Genomic DNA, 17,225 nt, shown 5'->3' with positions numbered 1-17,225 from the left:
TTTAATACATGGTTAAATTTTTTATTTTTAAGCCAACAATTTCCCTTTTTCCCCCCATGGCAGTAACATAATATCAAACACTGGACACACCTGTCAGCTTGAAGCTCCTCATCGCTCATGAGCTCTTTCTTCTTCCTTGCCCTTGGTATGATACTTTTTCTAGCAGACTGTCTTTCATGAGGAGTGGGGTCACTAGAAGACACCATGTCCTCGATGTCTTCCATCAGAGAGTCACAAGAAGACGGCATGATGATCTGGAAATTAAGCAAAGCTTTAGTCAGCCTTTTGGAGTAACCTAAAAATATATAGTGGCAGAATCCCTTTAAGAAAGCTCCATGCTTCACTGCTGCCTGCAGACTCTCCTTCATTTAGCAGATTTCAAGGTTTTTACTCATAAAGGCGGAGTACCTGCAAAATTCTTGGTATGGTTTTGTGGACACTTTGTTTTGTTCCTAAACTGTTTTTCGCAATGGTTCAAGATTTGGATATGAAACCTCTTCAGCAATGTTATGGCTGACTCTTCCTCAGTCTCACTCCTTGTACCTTGTACTGTTTTTTCATTAGTACCCGTTTTAGGGTTTTAGGAATGCAAAGGCTACGTGTGCAGGAACAGCATTAGCATTTGCAAAATAAGCATGATTATTAGAAGGATTTATAGATAAAGAAAAATGCAGTGTGCAAATTATGGATTAAAGTATTACTTTAAAAAAACTATCAATACAAGATCTTCATGACCAGTGAGTGCGACATCCTGAAGTACAGTACCTCTATCTACTGATGCACATGTATTAATTACCGTTACATTCTCTTTAAATGTGTTGTTCACGATAAGTAGATGAAAAGCTGCATGGCTGGAGATACAAGCTATGCTGAATATGCGCACACATCACTTAAACGCTTACTGGGTTCAAGTTGTACAACTTTTATACAACAGATCACGTTTCACACTTATGAGCTGGTTTTAGTTTACCCTAAACGAGGGTTTACACAGGGAGGCTAACATTAACGTAAATTTAAACATTTAAAATGCTTCATTTGACACTTATTTATCCCTCTTCATTGGTTTTACTGGTTAACAAGCGCAGGGTAGCGTTTATCTTGGCTAGCCTCATTGGCTAGCTAGTACCCACGTGTCTCTTATTCTGTGCAGTGCAGACAGTCCCAATAAAAACATTAAAGTTTCTTACCTTAGTCGCACTGTAGTTGTAGCCTTCAGCTGAACTCGAATGCCGAGGGCAATATGCTTTAAAAAGGCACACGATGATTATTTACGCCACCAAAGCAGTCACCACAACCCTTAGACCGCCATACTTGTCTGTAAGTACGGAAGGTAAACAGGGACAAACTGTATAAGCGCGTGTTTTTCTCAAGTAGTGGGTGAATAAGTTCAGACCAAATGAATACGGGTATGATTCAGTGTCATGTGTGGATAACACTACATATACGGTCACCAGCCACTTCATTAGGTATACCGGTTCAGCTGCTCATTTAAATGGTAAATGGGCAGGTTCTCATACAGCGCTTTTCTATTCTGAAAACTCAAAGCACTTTATACAACTTGCTTCCTTCACCCATTCCCACCCACACAAGCACTTTTCTCTTTGTAAGTGCTTTCTATCTATTGCCAGTGCATTGACACTCCGATCAGAGAGCAACCTGGGGTTAGTATTTTGCCCAAGGATATTCAGCATGCAGACTGGGTCTGCAACCTTCTGATTAGTAGATGACTTGCTCTGCGTCCTGAACTATAGCCTCCCCATCAGACTGGATGCATGTATGTTGAGCCCCCTTCTCTTCACTCTGCTGACCCACGACTGCACACCATCACACAGCTCCAACCTCTTCATCAAATGTGGTGGGTCACATCAGCAACAACAATGAGACCTACTACAGGAGTGAAGTTAACCATCTGGCCGAGTGGTGCAGCAACAACAACCTGTCCCTTCAGGAGAACTCGCACCCTGCACATCCCACTAACCATCAACGGTGCTGCTGTAGAGAGGGTAAGCAGCACTAAGTTCCTGGCTGTGCACATCTCAGAAGATCTTCCTCTGCAAAGTGAGGTGAGCAAGAGCCTCAACCACCATTACGAGCACCTTCTACAGAGGCACCGTTGAGAGTATCCTCACCAGCTGCATCACTGTGCGGTATGGCTCCTGACGGAAAAAGTTACAACGGGTAGTGACAGCAGCGGAGAAGATCGTGGATACTTCTCTTCCCTCCCTCCAGGACATCTACTGCACCCGCCTCATCCGGAAAGCCCTCTGCATTTCAGGTGACTCAACTCATCTGTCCAACTTCTTCAATTTGCTGCCATCAGGAAGGAGACTGAAGAGCCTCCGGGCTAGAACCAGCAGACTGAGACACACGAACTCCAGACCTGCATTGACCTCTTCCCTCTGAACCCCCCCCAAACATACAAACTCTGAACCACCACCATTTGCACGCCAACTTGCCCACAATCACTACGATTGTGTTGGACACTGCTGTTTAAATAATTGTATAGTATTGTACAGAAGACTTATCTTTATATTGTTTTAGTGCACACTGAGGGCCATGAGAGTATCGCAATTTCAAATTCCTGTGTATGACTGTACATAGGGTCTTTGACAATAAAGCTGACTTTGATTTAGACATGTAGACACGGTCAAGATGACCTGCTGAGTTTCAACTGAGCAGAATGAGGAAGAAACATGATTTATGTAACTTTGAATGTGAAATCCCAGACAGGCTGGTCTGGGATTTCCCCCACACAACCATCTCCTGGGTTTACAGAGAATGGTTGGCAAGTTGGTTGGTTTGTTAGTGTAAACAAATTACTGATGTCAGATAACAACAGCCAGACTGATTCAAGTTCTCATGAAAGCAGTTACCTGGATGGACAGCCAATAAATCTGCAGCAACTGTGTGAAGCCATCATGTCAATATGGATCAGAATCTGATGTTTCCAGTTCCCTGTTGAATCGGTCTTACAATTACAACATCCCCGAAGACACAAGGAGACCTAACCTGTACAATTAGTAAGGTGTAATTAGTGGCAAGTTACTATACATGTTTGAACCTACAGACTTCTAATAGTGCAGCCAAACTTTCCACCATAGTGCAAACTACTCCCTGAAGACGCATCAAGACAAAAATATACATTTCCTCATTTATATTTGCTTTATTCAAATTTTCAATTACAAATGCCCAGAGTACAAAAAAACAAAATTTATCCCCCCCAACCCCTCCAATACACACAGACACGCACACACAGCTCAAATTCCTCATTTTAACAGATGTACATAAACAAGCATGTAACTGAAATACACACATCAAAAAACATCAATTTTATCTCCAACATTCATGAGCTCTTTCACCCATGCCTTCACATCGCAAACTGCTCTGTTCTGTAGTTAGCAAAAACAGGCAGAAATATAATTTTACAGACAATTCTTTCTAATCAGATTTTTGTTTTTTGTTTGTTTTTGTGTCTTTTTTTTTTTCCATAAGCTTTACAGAATATTCACTGATCATTACACCGTATTTGGTAACAGCTCAAGAATAACCATAAGAAAATAAAAACAAAGCTGTTTCAATGTGGACCATAGTTAGCATCATACTTAGCCTAACGATACACTTCAGTAAGATCTAATCACACATTTCGAAATGAAAAAAAAGTTGCAATTTTAAGTCACTCATTATTACCAGACACTAGCTTTAGCAGTGCACGAAATCTCCAACATTCCATTAGAAACCAATGGAAAGGTACAATCTTTCCACCACACACACACACACACACACACACACACACACACACACACACACAAAAAAATCCCTCATGTAAAAGGACATAAAATATAGCAACCAGATTCTGGTTGCTTGAAATCCTTGGGGGAAAATATTTTACCTACTGTAAACTGGAGAGTGGGTGTTTAAACTTTGCATGAATACATGTAAAATACACCAATATAAATACGGCTGTAAATCAGGACATTTTTGTGCATTTTGTAAAGATTGAAATAATGAAGAGACTGGATGTTCTTCTCAGAGTTGAGGCTATTCTTTAACAAGTCAACATGCTTTTCCTGAATTGCCCCCATCGTGCTCTTGCGTCAGAATTTTGCAGATGTGAAATGCTTCAAAAGAAAACCCAACAAACAAACAAACAAAAAGCAGCACAAAAAATAAAGTTCATCCAAACAACAAAATAAAATAAAATTTGCATTCGAGGATTTTCTTCTGTAACCTCTCGGTCACTGTGTAAAACACTTGCACCTAGTGGCTAATTTGGCAGACCCTAAAAGAATGCACAACCGTGTATTTTTAATACAGTCCAAAGTGATGTTCTCATTTACATATTTTGCATTTCTGTTGTCAGATAATGTCACCTTGCCTTTTTCATGCCAACTAGCCATTTAGTGCAGACTGTGGGGATTATTAGGAGCAGAGTATTCAAGGCACACAAGTGCAAGTTTCAGACAAAGTGAACAGAAATGCTGCAGCAACGTACGGTATAATGTGTTCTTTGAACATTAAAGCACGCAAACATATTCTAGCTCCTTTAGCAATAATGAAACAGAGGTTGTACATGAACATATAATAGGGGCACTTGGAGAGGCATCACTACTCTCCAAAAAACTGAGAATTGCAAAAATGGTAAGGAATATCAGGGGGGAAGTTTCCAAAAGTTCCTACACACTTCCAACAGAGAACAGCCAAACCAGGGATGCGAAAAACACAGAAATGTCTCTGCATGACCAGATAGACCAACTGCGAATCACTGCCTGTGTCTAAGTGGTGCCTCTCCATTTAAAAAACATAATTAAAACAAAAACACTGACACAGGAGCTAAATAACTTATTGGAGAAAAAACAAAAACGACACACACTAAAAAAATATTGCAATACATTCATCCACTTTTCTATGCTTCAAATGTGCACCCCAGTGGTGAAAATTAATATGCGACAGTATGAGTCTGGCTTTTGGCCAACGGTATTCCCACTATAATGTCGGGGTTTCCGACATGACTGCTAAATAAAACGCGGGCAATTCCTAAAACAAAAGAATTCAAAAATCATACAAACTATGGCATTTATCTCTTAACGCCCTATTTTCTATTTTGCAACATTAAGTGAGAGGTAGCCTACAGTACCTTGTGCACTGAAAAAAAATTAGAAAACTATACATCAATTTACACACGGGCAGGCTTACTCTTTAACGCAAGCTCGACTCTGACATTAACTCACACACGTGATTCCTCAAGCACACGTCAATCAGGTCGGGCGGGGATAAGTCAACAATAACAGCAGCAATATCACCTGTGATCTCTAAAAGCCAAGGTCTCTTTGCACTTCACTATTACAAGGGATGTAATCAGACAAGCTACTGGTAGTGAACTGTGATGGTGTTTCTAATACCTAAAGTGGGAAAAAAATTACATCCTCTCAGCTTGTTTTTCAGCAAGTAATCAAGCCTTTTTTGCTGGCTAATCACGGTAAATTCAGTAGCTCTAAACAAACACAAGTCACTACGGTTTAGTTGCGCTGAATTCACTTAAATTACAAAATAGCTGTTTTGTTTTTTTTTAACATTTTCTTACAGAGGAAAAAAAGCCCTTCATTACATGCTGAAGTTTAAATAAGTGGCTATCTCATCCTGGTTTTTTTCCCTTAGATGACCCAAGACGTTAAGTAATTTCTACAGTTTTAAAATCCATTAAAATTCAACAGTTATTGAAGCTAAAAAGAGCCAACAACAGTCTCAGTACACACCGAGCAGGAAGTGCGCACAGAGTGGTAAGTGATTCGAACACAAGTTTCTCTGAATAGCTCAATCCACAGTATAATTGCACTGCACACAGTCTAAGTGAGGAGGCATTAAGGGATTCAGTTATGCCGGCTACTGCTGATGAAGATGGGAAAGGTAAAAAGCAGCGAGAGTCGAGGCGTCAACTGCCAAATCAAGAGTATAGGGTGGAGATGATTTTTAAGTTTGCACATCACGTGTTCAGATTTACCCACTGGCAAGAAATGATGGCTTTTCCAGCTTCCTTTAGCAACTTAGCAAGTTGTGTATTTGTCAGGAGACAAGACACTGGAATATGTGGCATAAATGTCTTGCTTCCATGACTCAAGAGTGCATATTTTGGTTATTTTCCACAATAATTTTTCAATGGACACCCAAATGTACCCAATACTCATACTCTGAACTTTATAATCAGCCTAACCTAACTATTCTAACTATGTTGCGAGTGCTGTGCATCAAAATCAGCCCTGTTTCCATTCTTATATATATATATTTTTTATAATTTCCAAAAATGTTTCATATGTGCACACACAACATGGCTATTTAACAGTCAGCAGTAAAAGCCTTCGGTCACAGATCATTGTTGTGGATGAAATCAGCTTGAACTCTACCCACAGCACTTGGCAGTAACACACCTAAAGCATTACCTGGGTAGCTCTGCACACCCGAAGATAAAACAAAGAAGATCGACCTTTTACTTGCCAAAACAAATTCCCAGACAGGATCCTTCAAGAGTTGACAATGTGATTTTTCTTCTTTCCCAATCTCGAGGGTGTTTTTTGGTAACTGCACGGTTATGCTCAACACAATGCAATAACCCCAGATGTGAGGTAATGCCAAGCACTGTGGGGGATGTTTCCTTATAGCTGTTCTCTCTTTGCTGTCTCTCTATAGTAACACCCATACAAAGATGTGGATACCCTTCCCATCCCCATTTACATTTAACCAACCAGCTGTGTAAATTAGCATCCACTAAAAAGGAGATCAAAGGCTTTACACTGCTGATGACGTTTGTTAGTTATACCATGAAAGAACACGGTACTCCCTGTGGGACAGAAAAAGCCCTCTGTGTTTCCGTCCATTTTGTTCACCTAATGCTAGCTGCCCAGGAGCTCATCCAGGCCAAGAGAGGGCATTTTATCAAAGTCACAGGATTCAAACAAGTCGCTAATTCCCTGGTCGTCTCCCAAACCTAACAGGTAGTCATCTTCTTGGTCCAGAAGAGTAGGCCCAAGGTTTAAGAAAGGACCCAGGGATGAGGGGATCTGGTCTTCTGTCTGCTGCAGGAGACTGGTGTAAGTGGATGAGATGGGTGAAAGAGTTGTGACGGAGACAGCTGAGGAAGAGGAGGGAGGTGGAGCCAGAAAGGGGTTAGGAGAAGTGGTTGTGCAGCTGGGATCTGTGGAAGGAGAAAGAGACAATTTGTTATGACACCAAAACAGCCAAGAGTACCACTGGTCTTCAAAGAAGCTGTACGGCTGTTTTGTTGCACTGGAAGCAAATCTAGTGAGCTCTGGACGTCTCTTCTGGAACCACTTCTAGATCAGCACTGAACACTGAACTCCTTTCTTACCAATCCATTCATACTATTTAAGAACAATGAAACAAAGCATGTGGTTTTCATTCACTTCAGTACAGAAAACTGTTTAAATGTTGCCAATTTCTGTGACTGTAATAGAAATGGGGATTTTTTTTCTCCATGTGTTTAAATGATCATGCTATTTTTTCTTTTACTCAGTCTATGGATATATGATACGCAAAATAAATGGATCAGCTTTTCATTATGAATGACAAAAAGTGCTGCGGTACACTACTATCCATCTGAAACCAACCTTGAAGGACTTTGAGGAAAGGAGAGTTCCCATTGATGTCTGTGTTCCCATTTTTTACGGGACTCCTGGGGTCGTTTTCCTCATCCGGGCACAGCAGAACTTCTATGGGACCCTTTGTGCTAGTCAGGTGTATGGATAAACTCTACAGAGAGAGAACAGGTACTCAAATCAGAACAACAATGCATATAAATGTACTACTGATTACCAACATGTGCACACACCAAATGGAGTTTATGCATGTAGCAATGTATCTAAAATATGATCAATTCAGTGCAATGATTTCTCAGACTGACCGAGCCACTCAGAAATCATTGTTGAAGGACAAATTAAAACTAACGGTACCAAATTAAGTTTAAATCTTTTTTTTTTTTTTTTATTCAAAGTTTACACACAGATTTTAAGGGGAAAAAAGTGTCTGTTACATAGGCCAGCCCAATTTCCGTTTCTATTAAATGGTTCGAACATACAGTAGAGTACTGAGGTTCACGTGACTGCCAACCTTGTTGCATTAACCTTTGAGTCATTTTGGAGATATGACCATCATAGTGACAATGTAGGATCAAGTTAATAAGGCACCAGTCACATGGGCTTAGAAACCAGCTAGGGACCATTTGGCAACCACCCACTGTGTGTGTGTGTGTGTGTGTGTGTGTGTGTGTGTGTGTGTGTGTGTGTGTGTGTGTGTGTGTGTGTGTGTGTGTGTATTTGGGCGGGGGTTATTCCCCGACCAGTTACGTGGATGCTGGAGGCTGATGGCAGTCGCTGGAAAATGACACCCATTTTCCCCCCACATGACAATACGGGAAAAAAGATGCATTTTGCCCAACCAGAAAACGGTTGCTAGCATATCCCTTCAGTTGCTTATAGTTTCCATGAAAGTGACAGACTTGTCTGTAAACACTGTCCAGCTGCTCTGAGCTGTAATGAAACAGTGACAGTGTGAAAAAGCGTAAATGATGACCACTCGCCTTCAAACTAAAAGTTTACTACTTTTCCAAGATGCTCTACCGCTCAAGATAGTTAGCAAGAGTCTGCAGAGAACCATGGAAAAATACTGGCAGTGGTCAGTAGTACCCTTCAGCCTTCTAATAGGTGCACCTATGGGACGAATTTCAAAATCCTAGGTGACCATCTTCTAAAGTTATCGCATTGACAAAATATTCAGAAAACTTGACCTCCGACCCCTGATCTTGAGGTTGAGGTCACTGAGATTCAAACTCGTCTGAGTTCTCCTGTTATCCATTTACAAACTTGGGGGTCCACATCACCCGCCTGCCCACCTGCGCTGCAGGGTGCTGACAATGCGCCATCAACCTTTTACGGTTGAGGCGTAAAAAAACAGAACTACTGGCAACCGGGAAATCTGCTACCAACTGGTGCAATATAGGAGGTTTTCATGCAGCACCTACTTTCCAACAGATTTCACCCAGCGAAAACCAGAAACCTCCATGAACCACTCCGAACCAATCAGGCAATACACACATTATTGCCTAGCAACCAGTGGTTGTATAAGATCCAATATGGTGGACAAATCTTGAGCAAGATGTGCATGACATCACGTTGAAAAACTTCAATATAGTTACATTTAAAACTGACTGACTTACCCGACTAAGGTCAGAAGTGAACCTAACCAATATGAAGTCTTGTCTATAAAAGAACTCAAGTCATATGCCAAGTGGTCGGGAAAAAAAAAAAAAAAAAAAAAAATCAGGCGCGTGTGTTTGTGAGCATGTATACAAACCTCTTCAGGGTCCGGCACTTCTAGTTTGGTGTCTGTGGGCGCTTTGACGACAATAACCGTCTGGTCTCTGAGGCTCCCTTGTTTGATATCTTGGTATGTTACATAAGCATATGTGGAAACAGCCGGGTTAAAGAAATAAAACTGCGTCTGTGTTGATACAGAACAGACTATATGAAATGACCTGCATTCTGTGACATGTTAGAAAAGAGATGTTTGTTCGAGGAGAAGTAAAACACAGCTAGTTGTTCCTGAAGGCAGAGCTCTTAAAGTACTGAAAGCATATTACAGCTTTTTGAGAAGAGACTTTTAGACTAAGAAACAGCCATGTCACCATTCTGTGCCTGTCTAAACCCCCTTTTGGCATCATAAAACAATTAGTGAGACTTAAAGAATTCATAATGACAATTTACAAATGAAAGGCACGAGCACAATTATTTTTGCAACTAGCTGTACTGCATGGTATTTGAAGGAGTTTGAGTGTGCAAAATCTGAGGACACGGGTCCATGAGGAAAAGATCTCAAGCCTCTGCGTCTTTACTGAGCAGTGCACACATGCAAACCATGACTATTAAGTTCGATCACAAGGTAATCCATTTTTTTCCCTGATGATTCTAATAATTGGCTGCAAGCTAATGTTATGCAGAAAATCTTTTTTTATATATGATCTACAGGAACATTAACTTCTGATGATTGTGTGATCTTCTACGCATCCTATGTGTGAACTTGCATTTGTGCCTCTGCAGTCAGTTCTGGATCTCCTCCAGTTTGTCAGAAGTGTTATCATTAAACTTGATTTTTAATTTTAGGGAAGTGGATAACGTTGTAGGGAAGCAACTTTGGTGAGTGGGTTATTGGTGAGTTAACACTGTGCTGGTGTGAGGGACAAAAAAAGAAGTCTGTTTTCAATACACAGAGATGAATCGCCACGATTGATGAAGTCACAGTGAACAGCGCTGAAAAAAAACTGAAGAGCGTTTACCATTAGTACCTACTCAGATCAGCAAGATGTGACTCGAGTCTTGTGGCGATACGACTCGTTTTCCATTACAACCAAGTACCAACTGGACGTGTTTGGGGTCGTTATTGCAATGCGGCTAAGCACTACAAAGGTGGACGTCAAGGCAACGTTACACCTGCTGCTCAGTGTGTAGCGTTTCAGACTCAGCAAAGTTGTTTCTGTCCAGCTGTTTTCCTCATTGCTGGGTTTAATAAATGGCGGTTTTGATTTTCGTGAAGGAGACACTCATGACTCACTGAGTGACCCACCAACTAGCCGATCGGTAGTATGCATTCTGTTTACATTACATTTTTAGGTCACTTGGAACACCGGCCTGGTACCAGGTCTCATCACCTAAAGGAAAATCCTGAAAACTGTGGCGAGCCGCCCTGAGTAGGTACTAATGGAAATGGTCCAGTGCCACTCCTCACCTGACACGCTGCCCTCAGGCTTCCAAACTGAACTCCTACACCTGCTGAAAACTAATCAGCTGCAGCTCAGACTTATGAACAACAATCCTCCACATAAAATTTGAGTTAATTTGAAACAGACCTTGACTTTGTGCGCTCTGTGCAAGTTTAAATGAAATCGCAAATTACACAGTTAAAGGGTTATAGCACTATAGGACCTGCTGCCTGGACGTGACCAAGAAAATCACCTTTACTGGGGAATCTCCCAAACTCAAATCAGCAAAGGCTTCTGATGTTTGGCGTTTTTGATCAGATCGCCTGTGACAAACTTATTTGTAATAAAACAGCCACTCCCTACATGAGCTGCAGCATTTAAGAAGCGAATGGCTTCCCTAGTCAAGAGCGATTTCTAACAGACTTCAATCTCATGTCAGAACGTATCAATACTCCGTCAGCTTCCTCCCACTGATCTGAAGAAGCACACTGCTTACAGAGACATTTAAAAATCTATCATCAGGTTGTTTCTGATTCTCCAGTTCTCACTGCTCTTAGTAAAACTGCAGTGGACACTCCTGAAATGAACTTGCTTGGTGTTTGCTCAGAAATCTGCAGTTTTAGTAGATTACAAACAAGACCTTGCAATCCTGTAGTGACTTACTCTGCATCTTTACGAGATTTATGTTGAACTAAAACTTTAGCCACAATCTCAACTAACAAAAGGATATTTCTGGTTGCCTGGCAACTCGCTCATGTGTCTCATATCCAGAGAGCATCTCTGGATGAGTTGTTCGAGCCTCTGCTCTTCATCAGCCAGCGCAGAAACTTCAGCTGTCAGTCTCTGTCTCTGGCTCAGCGCCCCTTCGACCTCCAACAGACTACAGCCCCTGTAAATGAAAGAAAAGCCAGTGCAGAGTGAAATACAGCGGTTTAGAGTCACCTAAGGGTGCTCAATTGCAGCCATTTGGTTTTTAGTTTCAAATATTTGGCACATCAACTTCAACAGTGCAAAAAAGTTCTGATTTCTTTTCAAGTAAACACAGGATTTATGTTTCGGTACGTATGAGCTACCTCTCACTTAAGCACCTTTCCTTCATTACAAAGGTGTGATTACCAGGCTCCACTGACCGCATATCCTGTAAAGAACAAGTGACTTCAAAACATAAAACTGGGGAAACTACCTTCAAAGTATTCTGACCCAATAAATTTCTGTAGTCATTTCCAACTTTAGTGCCTGACAGGGACACGACCTACATCTTAGGCCATGAGAGGAAAATCAACAGAGCTTTAAAATAAAACCATAACAGTACATACAGCTCACAAACATGACTCAAAATCTGTTTAAATGAAAAGCCACCCTAAACTGCAAAGCACAGGTGTCTCGTGCCCAGTTATGAACTTATGAGTTCTGAGTGAGCGAACTACTAAAATGATTCGAGTGTCGGCACTTTTGGGTATCCTCATACAACACATCAGCTGAGGTAAAGAAAGAAGCAAAGATGGAGGAGAAAGAAAAATGCAGAGTCCAAACCAAGCACCTGCATGGCAGAGTGAGGGAGAATAACCACTTACATCCACTGAATGTTGTTCTTGGATTTCTTCTTGATGAGGTGAATGCCTTCTAGTACATTGGTGATATCATACAACCGCCTTTTCTGTACCTGCAAGCAAGGAACACACGTACAGATTTAACGGCGTAACTCATCAGTCGCTAAAACGCTGACCGAAAACAAAGCATCTTCCTCAATTTACCTGTAAGGTTTCAGCAGCAAGGTTGAGGTCCAAAACACCATCGGAAGACTGAGCAAGAAGGTCCACGAACTTCTTTGTTAAGAGGCCCAAAGATGTGTCGTACCGCGTCTTCTCTGGTGGAGACTTGGGTGCTATGGTGGACAAAAAGCAGAAAGAAGGGGAAATTAAGTAATTTAAGCAATTTGAAGGACGGTTTCTAGCCAAGACATGAAAACTCAGTCATTGCTAGATGCAGTTTCACATGAGAGCATATGGCTGAGCGAAACGCAGCTTCATCAATATGTCCGAGAGTCAACAGGAGTCCAAGAGCAGCAGGGGTGTCAGAAGAAGCAGACTACCTGCTGGACGGATGGGTGATCATACTCTGTTTTGGGTTGTGACTCATTCACAAAGACAAAGAGCCAACTTTGAAGTCATTGTTGGAAACAAGCGAGGCATTTTCATACTGGACACATTTACAGTACAAATTGCTCACTAACACTCAATATTGGGAAAACCGAAGACAGTTTTTCCAGGGAAATGCTGAAAGGGAAATGACTCAGCGACAATCGCCGGCGTATTTTTGTGAAGACGAGCTACAAGCCAGTTTGGCAAAAAAGGATCACTTTTTAATTCCTCTGTCGGGTTGCAATTTAAAGCTAAAAGTTTTTTAATTTTAAAGGCTCTGTTCGCACAGTGTCCCATTCCCGTTCTCAGTGGGCAGAGCGGTTTAAGAGCAGAGATCCACACCACGTCACCTGTTGTGACCTCCCACAAGACCACGTATTACACTGCCACGATCACTAGATTCATGTAAAAGAACCAGATCTCTCTCCCCACTTTCTTTTTTAAATTTTCTAAGAATGCAGGCCAAATAAAACACCAAGCTAACAGGAAGTTACTTACTGTGCTTGAATATAGTCTGGAAGCAACACGCTTCATAGGAAACACTTCCCTGCTTTTCTTTAATATGTTGAGAGAGTTCCCCATTTCAGCTCCATAGTTTAGATACACAATACTACTGTTTATATATTGATGAAACAGATTAATCAACACCACTAATATAGTGATATAACACTGGAGAGATTTTTCTTCATGGAAAGCTGAGAGAACCAAGGACCTTACCTTCATGATGATGTTTAGCTCAGGGGAAAAAATAAAACTCATTTTATTGGAATAACCATAAAAAAAAACAAAAAAACAGCTGTATCTACACTGTTCCCATCTGTGCTGCTCGGCAGGAGCGTGGACACGATGAAGTTGAAACAATCTGCAGTGAAATGAACAAACAAGATGACAGAGGGCTCTTAAGAGCCACCTTCTTACTTCTGGGTGTCTTCAGCCGTGCCCCATTTGATGCCGCGGCTCCTCCTCTACCTCTTGGAGTTTTGGCTGGTTCTGTCTGGTACTGGTGGTCCGAATCATCGAGCGCCAATCGCCTTTTTGCCTAGGAGAGAGCAGAAGGGATAGTTAAGGGTGGATGTGGTTATTTGGCAGTCACTTCCAAAGCCTTTCCATAAGCCTAGTCTCTCTAAAACACAGTATAGGACCAAAGAAGAGTTTCATAGAGTGACTGCTAGTTTCAGGCTGCTTTTAGTCACCAAATGTGATTGTTCTCCGTCGACTACTTCAGTATTCCTGAGGTTTTCGCAGCAAGGACAGCAACATCAAATCTGAATTGAAAGAAGTTTTGTCAGCCACAGAGATTCCATTTTTTCAAATTTATTGGAAAGGGCAAGCCCAAATAGCTCAAGAGTGAGTCACGTCGACGATTTGAACGTCCCACCACACACCAACGCCAATCCCAATAAATAATCGACCGTATAACTCCACCCAGCCAAATAATTAATGGAAGCATCAAGTAGTTCTGCTCAGTCCAAAACTTAATTCTCAAATCCAGACAAAAATGTCTGATGTCCAATTACCCACCACGAGTCAGTTTAAGCGTATGATTCAGCAATTTATGGCTCCAACACAAGCTTTTATTTAGCTTCATATGCATCTACATTGTCCCCAGATTCATCTGTACCATTCACCATGTTTAAGCCCATTTATGGCATGTGTTGAACATTGGATTTGGTAATGCAGATGTTAAACTTCTTACCATAAACATACCCCATGTCTTGTTTCTTAAAGCACAAAAATACAATAATAATTTTTTTAAATCAAATAACCCATCTCAATTATAGCCCAATGAACATGAATCTGTGCTTTTGCAAGAATCCATCCTGTTTTAGTGTCTTTGAGCAGGACAGCGTGCCACCAGCTTGCTGGTCTGCATTTCCCTCTAAAACTCATGCACAGCAGAAGCCACTTTCCCCTGAAATGGAAAACATATTATAATTTTTAAACCCATACTTACTACTTCATCTTTTGCATAACCCCAGACTGAGAAAGAAAGAAATATGTCCTCTGTTGACAGTCAAAGTGTCAGCCATTTTATATCAGCAAGCAGCTCCCCTCACCCCAAAGCCTTCTCATGGCTCACAGCCTGATATGTGCAGACTGGTTGAGTTCATAAAAGATGAATAACCAGGAGGAGAAAGAAAAGAAAACAACACCCTGAATGCAGCTTTAACTGTTTTGTGTGGTTTGTGCATGTTGAGAATACAGGAAACGTAGAATCAGCACTAAAGCAACAAACTCGGGTTTCACTTTACTTGAAAGGCACCACAGCGTTACTTCAGTTACAAAAGAGTGGCATGACACAGTTGTGCCGAATTAAAAGAATAAGGTCAAGCTCGACAACGACTAACGTTGCTCTCTAATAACCAATAGTGCTACTAGCTCTGATAGCTAACGCATATTTTCAAAGCTTTACCCAAGTTGGCTTGCATCTTCACAGACGACTGGGAGAAAATCTATCGAGCAGATCCCAGACTGAATTGTAGCGATATCTGCGTATAACATCATGCCTTTATAAGTTCCACTAATCATGTAGCGTTAAAACGCTAAAAACAAACATATAGCTTACCAAGAACCGGCCAGGGAAACCATCCCCCAACCCCCCAAATTAAGACACCAACAGCAGCCACTAGGCCAGCGCTAACGTTAGTCATCTCTTACCAATATTTCCATCTGGCTGCAAAGGTGAAGCGGACTCAAAAGCACCATGAAGTCTGCTAACACTCTCTTAGATGACAGGTCTGCATTCCAGTTAACGCTAAACTCACTTAAACTTGTCACTGGCGTCCCCACAGCAAACGAAAACACTTAACCAGCTCACTTGGGTAACTTAGCTAGCGGTAGTTAGTTAGCCACCTCGCTAGGTTGAGTCGAGGGAATGCCCTGGCTAAATAGCTAACATTAGCTGCCCTGAACAACAAGCTCGGCTAGGTTAGCAAGCTAACATTGTGTCGCTGAGCGTAGCAAAGCTAAATGTATAAGCAAGCTGTGTGGATTATTACCGGCGGTCTTCCCAGAGCGGGTCGTTGTCCTGCTGCGTTTGCTGCAGCTTGTTGTGGAGTTGTGTAAATGTTGTTAATCTGAGGCTCGGATAAACACACATTTGATGTCTGTGTAATGTTGCAAGGCGGTGGTGTGGTTATTATTTGGATATACGTAGCGTTTGATTGACCGGGGTTCAAACGATCCGAGAGAGCTGTTAAAATTATATTATTATCCAGAGAAGAGCCTCCAACCCCTGCTAAAATCACTTTTTCCTGAGCCGAGGAGGTCCCTCTTCTCATCTTGCGTATTCAGGGTAACCCCTTTCTTATCTCGGAACTTTCGAGCTCGTATAGCTGCTAATCCGCCGCAATGGTTACAAAAATAATCAGACCAAAGTAAAGACGAGTGTCTGAACTATCGATTTCTGAAAAGTATTTTTCCTTCAGAAAGTGCATTTAGGCAGATGCAACGGATTAAAAAGTAGCGCAACTCTCGTTTCCCCCGTCTAGAAATGGCTTCAGGAAACGGCCTGATGAATGAAGGGATACGGTTTACGCGCTCAAGAACCCTCCCGCGAAACTCAGATTTCCCGGGAAAATTTCAAACAGAATTTACATGCCAGACCCTATTGGCTCCTAACGGCAGAGTACCCACCCATATCGATGTCATTTCGACCAATGACGGCTTCAGATTCAGTGCGCCACGTGTTCATTGGCAGTTGTAAACACGTGACGTCACTTGTCACGCCTTGCGAGCTCTCTGATAGGACGTAAGGTGGCGCCAGAGACCAATTTGCTGAAGAGAAAGCATGAAGAACCAAAACATATCTACGGACTTAAATATTATATTAAATTATATTAAAAATGTAATTATTATCATTAGACCTATTTTTTTAACATTTGCAAAGCCATGTGTTTGTGCTTCTTATCATTTCTGAATACGTTTAAATTAATCAAGTTTGGATCTTACCTATAACTTTAAAAAAGGCACATTGCAAAATGCAGGTCCCAATATACAGTCTCAGTGATGCAAGTGAGCTCAACTCTATGTTGCAACAAATGTGATTTGCTTATTTTTTTTCCATTAGTTTCCAAAGCACCCAGTGACATTACAGATTTTGTTTTATTTGTTTGTTATTTCAGTGATTGCTTAAATAGTGCACTGTGTGATGTTCATCTCTTTGGACCATGTTCAAGGAGAAAATTACTGCTCTCAAAACCAAACAAAATTGAAATACTGTATTTGTGAAACCACTGTGACAAGAAGGATGATGAATGTAGCCAGCACATTGTTCGGTCAGATGAAAGCATAATAAATTTGTCTGGATTATGGGATCTCAT

At 41.4% G+C, this 17,225-nt stretch overlaps 2 protein-coding genes across 7 annotated transcripts in view; both read right to left on the bottom strand.

Annotated features, from left to right (window-relative positions):
- The window catches only part of cdkal1 (CDK5 regulatory subunit associated protein 1-like 1), a 273,992-nt gene extending 271,766 nt beyond the window's left edge, over positions 1-2,226 (bottom strand). For 3 of the 5 annotated variants that reach the window (XM_082550971.1, XM_082550966.1, XM_082550970.1), the window contains exons 1-3: positions 2,130-2,225; positions 1,188-1,315; positions 91-254 (exon numbers count right to left, since the gene is read on the bottom strand). In XM_082550971.1, the coding sequence (XP_082407097.1) occupies positions 91-248 (158 nt within the window). In that variant the 5' untranslated portion in view covers positions 249-254; positions 1,188-1,315; positions 2,130-2,225. Of the gene's footprint in view, positions 1-90; positions 255-1,187; positions 1,316-2,129 lie in introns of all 5 variants that reach the window. The other 2 variants (XM_082550969.1, XM_082550967.1) reach the window with 2 other exon arrangements.
- Positions 2,227-3,143: 917 nt separating this feature from the next.
- LOC309717133 (transcription factor E2F3-like) lies at positions 3,144-16,470 on the bottom strand. Of its 2 annotated transcripts, none has more exons than XM_082551441.1 (8): positions 15,903-16,470; positions 13,822-13,942; positions 12,517-12,647; positions 12,337-12,425; positions 11,493-11,651; positions 9,361-9,472; positions 7,620-7,761; positions 3,144-7,186 (listed from the first exon to the last, which is right to left on the bottom strand). In XM_082551441.1, the coding sequence occupies exons 1-8, from the start codon at positions 16,182-16,184 to the stop codon at positions 6,885-6,887; spliced, it is 1,338 nt and encodes a 445-aa protein (XP_082407567.1). In that variant the 5' UTR covers positions 16,185-16,470; the 3' UTR covers positions 3,144-6,884. The 2 variants fall into 2 exon arrangements, with proteins under 2 accessions (XP_082407567.1, XP_082407568.1); XM_082551442.1 differs by lacking the exon at positions 15,903-16,470 and adding an exon at positions 15,562-15,847.
- Positions 16,471-17,225: the final 755 nt, after the last annotated feature.

Source organism: Aulonocara stuartgranti (assembly GCF_965226115.1).
Source record: "Aulonocara stuartgranti genome assembly, chromosome: 11".
NCBI lineage: Eukaryota > Metazoa > Chordata > Actinopteri > Cichliformes > Cichlidae > Aulonocara > Aulonocara stuartgranti.
This window is presented reverse-complemented; position numbering and strand designations above follow the sequence as displayed.